Source organism: Henckelia pumila, chromosome 3, assembly GCF_033568475.1.
Source record: "Henckelia pumila isolate YLH828 chromosome 3, ASM3356847v2, whole genome shotgun sequence".
NCBI lineage: Eukaryota > Viridiplantae > Streptophyta > Magnoliopsida > Lamiales > Gesneriaceae > Henckelia > Henckelia pumila.
The window spans coordinates 166708239-166722874 of NC_133122.1; the positions used below are offsets into that span (position 1 = coordinate 166708239).

At 40.4% G+C, this 14636-nt stretch overlaps 1 protein-coding gene across 1 annotated transcript; it reads right to left on the bottom strand.

Moving 5' to 3' along the window:
• Positions 1-2589: 2589 nt before the first annotated feature.
• LOC140889903 (uncharacterized) lies at positions 2590-3078 on the bottom strand. Its single transcript, XM_073297644.1, has one exon. It carries the CDS (start codon positions 3076-3078, stop codon positions 2590-2592), a length of 489 nt encoding a protein of 162 aa, XP_073153745.1.
• Between the last annotated feature and the right edge of the window lie 11558 nt (positions 3079-14636).

Consider the following 14636-nt stretch of genomic DNA (forward strand, 5'->3'; position numbering starts at 1 on the left):
AAGCAGCTTCGGAGCAAACCGATTCAGTTTGTATCAGTGTAGTTGAGCCGTTACGGATTTGAGGAAGCAGTTGAGAGACAGAAGTCGATTTGGAACAGAAATTTTTCCAGAGTTATTTCTGTGATGAGAATTTTATTTATGGCAGTTTTGATAATATCTCTTTCTTTTGAGATTGAACCGTATTCAATTTCGAGGACGAAATCAGTTCTTAGAGGGGGAGAATTGTAACGCCCCAAAATTAGCCTAATTGAGATTTTAGGAGATTAAGATTGATAATCAGAGAATAAGGAATTTGAGGATTTAATTGATATTCGATAAGGGACTGAATTGAAATTTTTGGGAAATTCAGGGACCAAAGTGCGAATTGGAGAGTTTGACCAAGTCTTTTATATTAAAGGGATGTTTGAACGTGAGTGACTTCTCCTTCATTCTCTTCTTCCTCCTTGAGCGAATCCTCCATTGGAACTCCCCTTTGAGCTTTTTGATTTCTTCTTGTGCACGATCCGTCCGATAGAAATTCAATCTGAAGGCATTTTTGCAGTCACGGCTTAGAAGGCTCCGTTGTACCGTAAGTTTTTCTACGATCAAATTTGCTTCGATTTTTGGATTCCGTTAGAATTGGATGAAATTCGGATATAACGTTCTCGAGCTAGCATAGATCATATATCCGAAGTCGGATCGAAAAAAAAAACGTCGTTCGGATTTGTTATGAATTTTTAGGCATTTTTCAAAAATATGATTTTTGGGATTTTTTGGAATTGGATTGAATTGGTTGAGTTGTTGATTTGAGTTGTTTTGATTGATATATTGCTGTCTGTGATTTCGGATATTTGAATTTATAGCCGTTATGCCATCAGTTTGAGATTTTGGGATTTTAGGAGTTTGAATTAAGTCTTTGAATCGACTTGAATCGAATTGATTGATATTTAATGTTTTTATATGTCCGTACAGAGTTGAATGAAGATCGTGGAGTTCTGAATTAACAGAATTCGAATCGTTGAAGATTTGATCGAGAACGGTAACGAGTTGACTTTAATCGTTGAATTACGATTGAATGGATTCTGATTAGAATTCTTGTTCTTGTACCTTGTCCGAATTGCAGCTACGTCAAATTAAAGAAGAGGTAAAAGATGATATCGATTGGAAAGGGAGATATACTTGAGTTTTGATTTATTCTCGAGTCCCTAAATCACATACATGCATGATACCTGTTTAGGTTGATTGAATGCATTGATTGAATTTCTTTAACGTATTACGATTACCATATGCATTCATATTGAGCCGGAATATTTGATTACCTTTTGAATTAAAAGTTCTGGGGATTATAGTCGAGTGGCATTGGTAGGCGAATTACTACAATGGCCGAACAACTCTCTATAGTTGCTCCAGAGTCTAGATGATTGAAATATACATCATCCACCTCGAGGGGAGAGTCGGTGTGATTGTTGTGATATTTTACCTCGGGATCCTAATTAAAGAAAAATTTCCCTTTGATTATCGGATTATATAATCTTGAACTCTGATGACATGCATTGCATTTTATTGCATTTGAATCGAGTTATTGTTATTCATGATTGTTGATATATTTCGTGAAATTGCATGTCTGGTTGTTGATATATCATGTTTTGATATATTAGTTGATATTTCTTGTTATGTCTCTTTTACTAGAAATTGTATTCTCACCGAATTTATTCGGTTGTTGTCTTGTCTTTGTATGTGTGCTTGGCAACAGGTGGGACAGGTTTGAGTCAGAGGCAGAATGACTAGACTGGGATTTTGACGATATAAGTGAGGGCTTGGTTTAGAAGTCGAACTTTGTATTAGAACTCTTTTGGGTTGTATCTTGAATTGTAAAACTTAGAATTGATGCATGTTCTACTAGATCAGTTATGGTACAACTAAGAACTATCATGTATTAAATTTATGCATGTTGTATGTTGAGATTTGAGTATTGGAGTTGTTTTTGGAATGCATGAACTGCTGTCTTTTATATATTTTTTTTAGAAAAATAGCAGGGCACGGACCCCATGCCTAGGTCCGGGTGAGGGTCCGTCCTTCGCATTTTTTGAATGTTCCGGATTTGTTCATGCACGGACCCCGTGCATGGGTCCGTGTGAACATTGGTTGAGGCAGAAACTTGTTGTTTTTGAATTGATGGGCATGGACCCGGGCACGGAGGGTGCACGAGGTCCGTGCATAAAACAGATAGTTTGGTTTTTAGTGTATTAGTTTCGCACGGACCCATGCACGTAGGGTGCACGGGTCCATGTATTTTGTGACCTCCGAACCCTTGGCTACAGATTAATGCAGGACCCGGGCACGGAGGTTGCACGGGGTCCGTGCATGTCTTTTAAAAACAATTCTTGACCATTTTGGTCCGGACTCTCTGTCCATTATTTCATGATTTATTTTGATTAGATGATTAGAATCCATGGTAACCCAAATAGCATTCGAGCCTCCCACTGTCCTAGGCAAACTGGGGACAAAATCCATGGTAATATTCTCCCATTTCCACTCGGAATAGGAAGTGGTTTAAGCAATCTGATAGGCCTCTGATGCTCCGCTTTGACCTGCTAGCATGTCAAACACTCAGACACAAAATGACCACCAATAAAACTGCTGAAGATCTCGATACATCTTCATACTCCCTGGGTGAATAAAGTATGACGATGCATGAGCCTCTGTCATGATCGCAACTCGCATTGAGTCACCTGCGGGAACCCAAAACCGACCTCTAAATTTCACAATATTATCCACCACTAAATGCATACCACTTCCCTTCGCCTCATCTCTTTGTCTCCACTTCCTCATCTGCTCATCAACTGCCTGCCCGACACGGATACGATCAAATAGAGTGGTCTGCACAGATAATGAAGACAATCTGGGTGCTCTACCCCCTGCATAAAACTCTAGGCCAAACCTCTGAATTTCATCCTGCAACGGTCTAGACACCAACATAGAAGCAATAACTGATGTCTTCCAACTCAAGGCATCTGTAACAACGTTAGCTTTACCCGCGTGGTAACTAACGTCGCAGTCATAATCTTTCACCAACTCTAGCCAACTCCACTGCCTCATATTTTACTCATTCTGAGTGAAGAAGTACTTGAGGCTTTTATGATCGGTGAATATCTTACACTTATCTCCGTAGAGATAGTGGCTCCAAATTTTGAGAGCGAACACCACAGCTGCCAACTCCAAATCATGAGTAGGATAATTCTTCTCATGCTCATTCAGTTTCCTAAAAGCATAAAAAATAACTCTATCCCGCTGCATGAGAACTGCTCCTAGACCCAACTTAGAGGCATCGGTATAAACAACAAAATCACCCTGCCCTAAAGGAATAACCAAAATCGGTTTTGTCATAAGAGCCTTCTTCAACAAATCGAATCTCACTTGACACTCCGGGTTCCACACAAACTTTTCATTCTTCTTAGTCAACACTGTCAAAGGCACAACAATGGATGAAAAACCCTTGATGAACTTCCTATAATAACCGGCCAATCCAAGAAAGCTGCGAACCTCTAAAGAATTTCTGGGTATAGACCATTCCTAACTTCTTGAATCTTGGAGGGGTCTACCTCCACTCCACCCTTAGAGATTATATGACCCAAGAATGCCACTCTCTCTAACCAAAACTTGCACTTGTCAAACTTGGCGAATAACTTTGATCTCAGAGCACTTCTAAAATCGTTCTCAAATGCTGCAAGTTCTCCTCTATGTATTTAGAATAAATTAGAATGTCATCTATGTATACAATGACAAATTGGTCCAAGTACGGCTGAAACACGTGGTTCATAAGATCCATGAAGACTGCGGACGCGTTCTCCAGACTGAACGGCATCACTAGGAACTTTTAGTGGCCATAATGAGTCCTAAAAGCTATCTTGAAAACATTTGATTCCTTCACCTTCAACTGATGATAACCAAAACGGAGATCTATCTTCGAAAATACCGAGGCTCCTTGCAACTGATCGAAGAGATCCTCAATCCTGGGTAAAGGATACTTATTCTTCACTGTCACCCCATTCAACTCTATGTAGTCTTTGCACAATCTTAGAATCCCGTCCTTCTTCATCACAAAAAGGACTGGTGCGCCCCATGGAGAGAAACTAGGGCATATGAACCCCTTATCAAGCAACTCTTGAATCTGCTCTTTCAGTTCCATCATTTCTATAGGAGCTAGTCTGTACGGTGACTTAGAGATCGGCATGGTACCTGGGACTAAGTCAATAGAGAACTCAACTTCTCTATCGGGTGGAATACCTGCAACATCATCAGGAAACACATCTCCAAAATCTCTGACAACATCCAGATCTGAAATAACTGGAGGGGCTGGACACTCTGTCAGAGATACACTGGCTAGGAATGAATTGAACCCATCTAGAATAAGCTGCTTTGCTTGCAAAAAGGATATGATTCGAGTCTTTCTCAAACTCCTAGCAGCTTCAAACCAAAATGGCTCATCTCCCTCATGTCTGACTAACACTGACCTCTGTTGAAAATCAATCACCTCTGCATTATTTATCTTCCAGTCCATCCCAAGAATCAAATAAAACTTAGGCATAGGCAACACTATCAAATTTGCAATCACTGACTGCCCTTTCAAGAATAGCTCAAGATTCCTGAATATGCTCCGAGTGGACAACTCTTCCCCTGGCGGTATAATCCCTACGAATCCCACCGATAGCTCTTCATGCTTAACACTCCACTTATGCATAAACGCCTCGAAAATAAAAGAGTGGGTAGCCCCCGAGTCTAACAAGGCTTTGGTGGCTACACCTGCTACTAATATCTTACCTACAGCAACGTTGATTACAAATACAAAAAAGATTTAAAACTAAGGTTATTTAATGCAGGTCCTTCATAGATTCATTCTAAATCATCTAATCCCAATATTCAATACTTCACATGCTACACAGTCAAACTTCTCAAAATAAGCAACATATTACAAAATCTTACGCCAACCCAAGATTCAAGAAATAACCAATTGATAGCACACTACAACCTCCCAATTAGTAATCTCATAGTCAAATTTTCATCAATAAATCAATTGAATTGCTCTAACTAAAAATTTAAAGTGTTATCTATCATTAGGGTAGTGTCTGGATCGGCCTCCTCGGCATACATCACAAATACTCATCCAGAGACTGGCCTCCACAGCTCTGTGAACTCACTAGTCATGTGTCCTGGCTCTTGCACTTGAAATAAACTCTTGTGCCCACCAGAAATTTCCCAAAATGTGGTCGAAGGCACTCCTTGCGAAATGGCTTCTCCCCAGCCTTGGGAGGAGCGGGTCTCTGGGCCTGGTTCCCTTGTGGTTTTTGCTACTTCTGCGGCCCTGAATATGGATTCTTGCCATGGTGCTACTGCGGGCGGCCCTGCTGAATGAAGGGACTTTTATCATGTGTCTCTGCGTTGATATCCCTCAGAGATTGCTCAGACCTCAAAGCTCGTCTAAGCGCAGTAGCATAATCTGCTGGCTCCACCATCAACACATCATGGTGGATCGTGTGTCGCAGCACATCGATAAAATGCTGAAACTTCTCTGTTTCATCATAGCCAATCAACGGCAAAAAATGGCACCCTCTCTCAGACTTCATCAAGAACTAGGTGTAAGAGTGGGTGCCCAGTGAGCCAACTGTGTGGCTATGGGCTTTGTTGACTCTTTGTATAAACAATCTTTTGTTTAATATTATTTACACTTTTATGGCAATGACTTTATATTACTTCATATTGTTATATTGTGATATACTATTGTTGTTTTGATAAAGACCTTGAATATACTATAGTGTATGTAAGATGTGGTAGAACATGGAGATGTCTATCATGAAATACATCTTATAGTCACTGTATATTCTAAAACCGTTCCTAGTCGATTGAGCCGTCCGATAATAAGGATAAGGATCGCTTGAGTTTGAGACTAGCATTTGCAATGCGAAGTACCACGTTTCATTGGTAGGGAACATGGAGATGTTCGAAGCATGCAAATGGATATTCATAGGATGAATAGTCGAACTACCCTATCCGGACTTTCCAAGTGGTTATCACTTATCGAGTGGATAAAGTTCGCAGTTTTGGTTGTACACCATTAGTCCTTACGACTTGAAACATCATGGAGACTCTATATGCTAGTACTGTGCTTTGACTCGTTTACCGACTCTGAGGGGGTCATCAGGTGTCGAGATTGGGTACAGTTACGACACATATAGGAGTCAATGCATTGTTGTCAAGGATTCACCACATACTTGCGAGTGTGGATATCCTATGCGATCTGAGGAGATATTAGTGTGACAAATCTCTGGCCAGAGTACTTGATGTGATTTAAGAAATGGTTTCTTAGTAGCACATGCGATGTCACTAATTTGATCTTCAAGATGTATTGCATAGTTATCGAATCTTGAGCGACTCTCGATATACCAATGGTTGTTAATTCGATCGGGATATATGGATGAAGGGACCGTACTGTACGCTAACCAAAATCTACTGGTTCTTGTAGGCACTATCAGTGATACCTAGGGAATCATGGGGCGATGTTGCTAGGCGCTTTACCATGATTCGTTGGGCAAGTCGGAAAGTGTTGTTCCGAGTCACAAGGAGTTGTGAGCCCACGGCTAGCTGTATCCCTGAACCATTGAGGGTCACACAGTGTAATGGAGTTTTAATCCCCGTTGAGATAGTTAAATTTAAAGAGTTAAATTTAATGAACTAAGGAGTTGGACTTCTTAAATAAGAGTAAGGGAGTAGGATTTCCTAAAATGACATAGGGATGGACATTTTTGGAAACCACTGAATTCGGATTCAGGAAAATTTATTTTGACTTTAAAACGTGCAGAAATGGTTTCTGTGCACATTGGTGAAATCGTTTCATCAATCGGAGTCACGATGAATTTTATATTAATTTCTGAACGAGCGGGCTTTGCTTGTCGGGCCCCAGCTTATGACTAATGGGCCCTAAGGTGTTAGTGGCCTGCATTATAAATAAGTTATTTCAGTACAAAAATTACACACAACAGGTCATTATTTTTGAGAGCAATTTTCGAAAACCCTACCCTCTCTCTCAAAAACGATTTCGGCCAACCCCTCCCCTCTGCCCGAGAAAATTCCGGTCTGTGATTTTGAATCGCAGTAAGGAATAACGAATCAGATTCGTGTAATCTCTTCGCAGAAACTTCTGATAGATTTTCTAGTGCAATCTATCAGAGGGATTAAACCTCTGTTCGTGGACCTGATTGAAGGCGTTCATCGGTTCCAGGGAGAGACAACAAGAGCAGAATTGTTCTGTTGGTGTCCATTAATCTCGTTGCGAGATTTGAGGTAAAATTTATTTAATAGTTATTTAAATTTTACACACACGTAATTCAATCGATGTATGGTTGATACCCACACCATGGAATCGTTCCATAAAAAAATTTTTAAACTTCCGCTGCACCGGGTATCAATCGTAATTGGTCTGGGAACTCGCCAGTTTTACAACAGTGGTATCAGAGCCAGGTTGCTCAGATCAAACGATTGAATTAATCAATTGTACAAAATTTTTGAGTCTCGGTTTTTGAAACAAAATAAATATTTTTAATAAAAAAAAATTTTTTTTTTTCCGGGGGCGAAACCCGGGCAGCGATTGGATCGCTGCCCGGAAGGGGCAGCGATGGTCGCTGCCCCCAGGGGCGGCGCACGGCGCCGCCCAAAGGGGGCGCACGGCGCCGCCCAGGGCGGTGACCGTCGCCGCCCTGGGCGGCGCACGGCGCTGCCCAGGGCAGCGCTGTGCGCTGCCCAGCGCAGCGCTGGGCGCTGCGCAGGGCAGCGCTCGGCGCCGCCCAGGGCAGCAAGCGTTGCTGCCCTAAGGGGGCAGCCGGGCTGCCCCGGCCCGCGCCCCGGATGCGGGCCAACCCGGGAGTGTCCCGGGTGGCCCGCGGGAAAAATTAATATTTTATTAAAAATTAATTTTAATATGTTAAAATTTTATTTTTGGTCCGGTCAAAAATTGTTTTTGATTGGTTCACGAGATTTCGGATCGAATTGTTCGAGTCCGTAAATTTTAAAATTGATTTTGGATAAATTTGAATTTTTGGAAAATTTTAATATTTTATCCGTAAATTGAATTTTGAAATCAATTATTTTGGTACAATTGATGATAAGATATGATCTTATGATATATTGAGTAAAATATGATTTTATTTGTAAAATTGGATTTTATAGATAAAATATGATTTTATTTGATATGGAGATAAAATATGATTTTATATGTGAAATGTGATTTTATATATAAAATATGATTTTATCTTGTTTAAATTTGAAATGCCACAGCATGTTATCCAATAAATTAATTTTGAATTAAATGTTATTGGATAAGGATGATCGATTGCCATGACCAATTTTGTAGGTGTATGTTAGGAATTTACATTTTGTCTTTATTGTTGTTGGTTTTATTAATGGGCCTGGTTTATGGCCCGATATGAATGTCATATGTAATAAAAGTGGGCTTGGTTTATAGCCCGTTCCCACCCCCTAAAAATGTATCCCCTACTTGTCATTGTTATTTATTGTAAATACATTAGATTTAGTGGGAGATCAAGATTTGAAGATGGTGGGCCCAGCAGACAATGAAGACTGAAGAAATGTAAATTGGAAGCATATGTAATAGGATTGCATTTGCATACTGCATATTACCTAGGATTGGACTAAGACCCGTGATTGGCAACCACGGGTCAATTAGAAATGGAATCGATCATCCTATATAATATGTGATATTATGATTGTATGCATGTTTAGACATAAATTGCGTGAATCCGGCAATGCATGCAATAAATTAAATATGATGAGACAAATATTTTTATAAATAAAATCCCTCATTTTAAATATGATTTAAAATTTATATCAAGATAAATAAAGGAAATTTAAATATTGTTTAAATGTTCCTACCTTCCATCAACGGTCAATGTATGTGATGCTACCCGCGGATACGGTCCGGCTCATATTATTGGGGGGGGGCCCGTCCGTCGGAAAGCTGTACATTGGATCGACAAATGTTGTAAGTTGGGTGGAACTCCCATGGGATCGGCTCATATTATTGGGGGATCCACATGGCGACCGTCCATCACAACTTAAGATTGATGGGTCATCTTGACATGTCACTTTAAACGGCGTCATATTATTGGGCCCTTATTGGACATGAGGTAAACACATGGGGGTTGCTTTGGAAGCAATTGGGCTCTACCTTTTGAGAATTATGGTTGGCTGATATTATTCGGGACCATAAGTTTGTCAATTGGACTCCATGTTCTCACTAAGGAAAAAGTTTCCCGTTTTCACTAGAGGGTGGTGAAATCGTTAAAATAGTGGGAGTGAGATTCATAAAATAAAATTCGCCAATTTTATGTCTTAGTAAATTATTTAAACAATCATCGATAATTGTCTGTTTTATCTCAGTAATCCACATGTTTCTGTTCTCCAACAAAACAAACTTATTGACGCAAACAATACAGAATGATTCCATAAGTTAAGATTGTCCTAAGTTCGGAAAAAGATTTTCTAAGTGTTAGAAAAGGCTTCTCCGAAAACAGCCCCGGCTGATGTAACTGCCGAAAGGTTGGCCGAATTAGAGAAATGGTTGGACCATGATCTCAAGGCCAAATGTTACATGCAAAATTGGACAAGTCTAAACAAGTTTGCCATCACTGCAAGAAACCCGGTAATTGGAAACGTAACTGCAAGGAATACCCCAAGCAGTTGCGAACTGCAAAGGGTATGTTTTACATTGAAATAAATGTTTTTCTTAATACTACTTCTTGGGTATTGGATACCAGATGTAGATCTCATATTTGCAATGAGTTGCAAATGATAACAAGAAGTAAAAGGATAAGGATGGGTGAGACCCAGTCAAGGCTCGGGAATGGTTCCAGAGTTAAATCCATAGCTATGGGAAATATTTATTTTTTTGCAGAACGGTTTTAAGTAACTTTTGATAGATGTTTTATTTGTTCCAGATTTAATTAAAACATTATTTCTGTTTCTATGCTAGATAGAGATGGTTATTCTTGCAATTTTGTGAATGAGATTTGCAATATTTACAAGAATGAATGTTTAATTGGAAATGGACAATTTGAAAACGATCTATACAACTTAAAACTAAAAGACGTTCCAATGAATTATGTTGATAAACCGGCTACAACAAACAAAAGGAAAAACGATAGTCAAAACCCGGCAAACCTATGGCACGCTAGACTAGGTCATATTTCCTCAAGGAGGATGAACAAGCTAGTGGGAGAGGGCATGTTTGATATGTCTGATATTAACTCTCTACCTACTTGTGAATCCTGCCTAAAAGGGAAAATGACTAAATCTCCTTTTAAGGGGAAGCCTGAGCGTAGTCAAAATCTGTTGGATTTGATCCATACAGATGTTTGTGGTCCATTTAGAGTAGGGACTCAACATGGCCACACCTACTTCATTACCTTTACTGATGATTATTCTAGGTATGGGTATTTATATTTAATGAAATATAAGTCTGAAGCATTTGAAAAGTTCAAAGAATTCAAGGCTGAAGTAGAAAACAAGCTAGGTAAAAGTATTAAAGCACTTCGATCGGATCGAGGTGGAGAATACTTGAGTACCGAGTTTTTGGACTATCTAAAAGAGAATGGGATTCTCTCTCAGTGGACTCCTCCTATGACACCACAGCTTAATGGTGTATCGGAGCGTCGTAATCGAACTTTGTTGGACATGGTTCGATCCATGATGAGCTTCACTGAGCTTCCACCTTCGTTTTGGGGCTATGCGCTTGAAACGGCGGTATTGTTGTTGAATAACGTCCACACTAAAGCAGTGGACAAAACACCATACGAGTTATGGAATGGCAAAGCTCCTAAGTATTCGTACTTGAGGATTTGGGGATGTCCTGCTTACGTGAAGCGGACAGTGGGAGATAAGTTGGATAGTCGATCCAGCTTGTGTTATTTTGTGGGGTATCCGAAGAATTCAATCGGATATTATTTCTATTATCCTGCTGAAACAAAGGTGTTTGTTTCACGGAATGCCACCTTCTTGGAGAAGGAGTTCTTATTGGATAAGAAAGGCGAAATGATGGAACTCGAAGAAGTTCGAGAAGAACCCGAAATACAAAATAACGATCCCACACCTCAGGAACCATTGCTGGACACGCCTGCACCTAGAAGATCCGAGAGGACTTCTAGACCTCCAGTTCGATATGGTCTTCTTCTTGAAGAGGGTCAAGATGAACCCGACATTGGATGTGATCCAAGAAGCTTCAAGGAAGCAATTTCTGATGCGGATTCGAATTTATGGCTTGAAGCTATGTAGTCTGAATTGGATTCGATGCATACTAACCAAGTCTGGTCTTTAGTGGATCCTCCCGATGGAATTGTTCCAATAGGGTGTAAATGGATCTACAAAAGAAAGCTTGGGCCTGATGGTAAGATATTGACTTACAAGGCGCGATTGGTGGCGAAAGGTTATACTCAAAGGCAAGGAGTTGACTATGATGAAACCTTTTCACCAGTCGCAATGTTCAAGTCCATAAGAATCCTAATTGCCATAGCTGCATGGTATGACTATGAGATATGGCAAATGGATGTGAAGACTGCTTTTCTTAATGGAGACATTAAGGAGGAAATCTATATGAAGCAGCCTGAGGGGTTCACATCCATGGGAAGCGAGCATAAGGTATGCAAGCTTCAGAGATCAATTTATGGTCTAAAACAAGCATCAAGAAGTTGGAACCAGAAATTTGATGAAACAATAAAAGATTTTGGTTTCATCAAGAACCCGGAGGAACCGTGCGTGTACAAGAAAGTAGTTAAGGATGCTGTGACATTCTTAGTACTTTATGTTGATGACATCCTACTCATTGGGAATGATGTAGGGATGTTGCAGTCAACAAAGATATGGCTATCAGGTAGATTTTCGATGAAGGATTTGGGAGAGGCATCCTACATTCTTGGGATACAGATCTATAGAGATAGGTCTAAGAGAATGATAGGACTCACTCAATCAACCTACATCGATACCATATTGAAACGGTTTTCAATGGATGGGTCCAAAAGAGGACATCTACCCATGTGTCATGGAGTTTCTCTATCCAAGTCTATGTGTCCCAAGACTGATGAAGAGATAGAGAATATGACACATGTACCATATGCGTCAGCTATAGGTAGTATCATGTATGGGATGATATCTACCAGACCGGATGTAGCATTTGCTCTGAGTGTCACGAGCAGATATCAGTCTAATCCTGGTCAGATGCATTGGAAAGCCGTGAAGGACATTCTTAAGTACTTGCGAAGGACTAAGAATATGTTCATGGTTTATGGAGGACGAGAACTCAAACTGGAAGGCTATACCGACTCTAGCTTCCAAAGTGATGTGGATGACTCGAAGTCAACCTCTGGATTTGTGTTCATGCTCAATGGCGGTGCTGTCTCTTGGAAGAGTTCCAAGCAGGACACCACAGCGGATTCCACCACTGAGGCTGAATACATTGCAGCATCAGCTGCTGCTAAAGAGGCCGTTTGGATGAGGAATTTCGTCCAAGAGTTGGGCGTCATTCCTGAATTTGTTGGTCCAGTCCCGGTGTACTGCGACAACACGGGTGCCGTTGCTCAAGCAAAGGAACCAAGGTCTCATCAAAGATCCAAACACGTACTGAGGAAATACCACATAATCCGGGAGATTGTGGAAAGAGGAGACATCAGTGTCGAACGAGTGGCCTCTGCAGACAATATCGCTGATCCACTTACTAAGCCTTTGCCAGGACCATTGTTTGACACACATCGCGAAGCAATGGGTCTACGTAGTATGACTAGTTGGCTATAGGGCAAGTGGGAGATTGTAAGAGTGGGTGCCCAGTGAGCCAACTGTGTGGCTATGGGCTTTGTTGACTCTTTGTATAAACAATCTTTTGTTTAATATTATTTACACTTTTATGGCAATGACTTTATATTACTTCATATTGTTATATTGTGATATACTATTGTTGTTTTGATAAAGACCTTGAATATACTATAGTGTATGTAAGATGTGGTAGAACATGGAGATGTCTATCATGAAATACATCTTATAGTCACTGTATATTCTAAAACCGTTCCTAGTCGATTGAGCCGTCCGATAATAAGGATAAGGATCGCTTGAGTTTGAGACTAGCATTTGCGATGCGGAGTACCACGTTTCATTGGTAGGGAACATGGAGATGTTCGAAGCATGCAAATGGATATTCATAGGATGAATAGTCGAACTACCCTATCCGGACTTTCCAAGTGGTTATCACTTATCGAGTGGATAAAGTCCGCGGTTTTGGTTGTACACCATTAGTCCTTACGACTTGAAACATCATGGAGACTCTATATGCTAGTACTGTGCTTTGACTCGTTTACCGACTCTGAGGGGGTCATCAGGTGTCGAGATTGGGTACAGTTACGACACATATAGGAGTCAATGCATTGTTGTCAAGGATTCACCACATACTTGCGAGTGTGGATATCCTATGCGATCTGAGGAGATATTAGTGTGACAAATCTCTGGCCAGAGTACTTGATGTGATTTAAGAAATGGTTTTTTAGTAGCACATGCGATGTCACTAATTTGATCTTCAAGATGTATTGCATAGTTATCGAATCTTGAGCGACTCTCGATATACCAATGGTTGTTGATTCGATCGGGATATATGGATGAAGGGACCGTACTGTACGCTAACCAAAATCTACTGGTTCTTGTAGGCACTATCAGTGATACCTAGGGAATCATGGGGCGATGTTGCTAGGCGCTTTACCATGATTCGTTGGGCAAGTCGGAAAGTGTTGTTCCGAGTCACAAGGAGTTGTGAGCCCACGGCTAGCTGTATCCCTGAACCATTGAGGGTCACACAGTGTAATGGAGTTTTAATCCCCGTTGAGATAGTTAAATTTAAAGAGTTAAATTTAATGAACTAAGGAGTTGGACTTCTTAAATAAGAGTAAGGGAGTAGGATTTCCTAAAATGACATAGGGATGGACATTTTTGGAAACCACTGAATTCGGATTCAGGAAAATTTATTTTGACTTTAAAACGTGCAGAAATGGTTTCTGTGCACATTGGTGAAATCGTTTCATCAATCGAAGTCACGATGAATTTTATATTAATTTCTGAACGAGCGGGCTTTGCTTGTCGGGCCCCAGCTTATGACTAATGGGCCCTAAGGTGTTAGTGGCCTGCATTATAAATAAGTTATTTCAGTACAGAAATTACACACAACAGGTCATTATTTTTGAGAGCAATTTTCGAAAACCCTACCCTCTCTCTCAAAAACGATTTCGGCCGACCCCTCCCCTCTGCCCGAGAAAATTCCGGTCTGTGATTTTGAATCGCAGTAAGGAATAACGAATCAGATTCGTGTAATCTCTTCGCAGAAACTTCTGATAGATTTTCTAGTGCAATCTATCAGAGGGATTAAACCTCTGTTCGTGGACCTGATTGAAGGCGTTCATCGGTTCCAGGGAGAGACAACAAGAGCAGAATTGTTCTGTTGGTGTCCATTAATCTCGTTGCGAGATTTGAGGTAAAATTTATTTAATAGTTATTTAAATTTACACACACGTAATTCAATCGATGTATGGTTGATACCCACACCATGGAATCGTTCCATA

What these genes read in the sequence shown, in the direction of transcription:
- LOC140889903 (XM_073297644.1), bottom strand. Translation starts at nt 3,078, where the DNA reads ATGAGGCAGTGGAGTTGGCTAGAGTTGGTGAAAGATTATGACTGCGAC.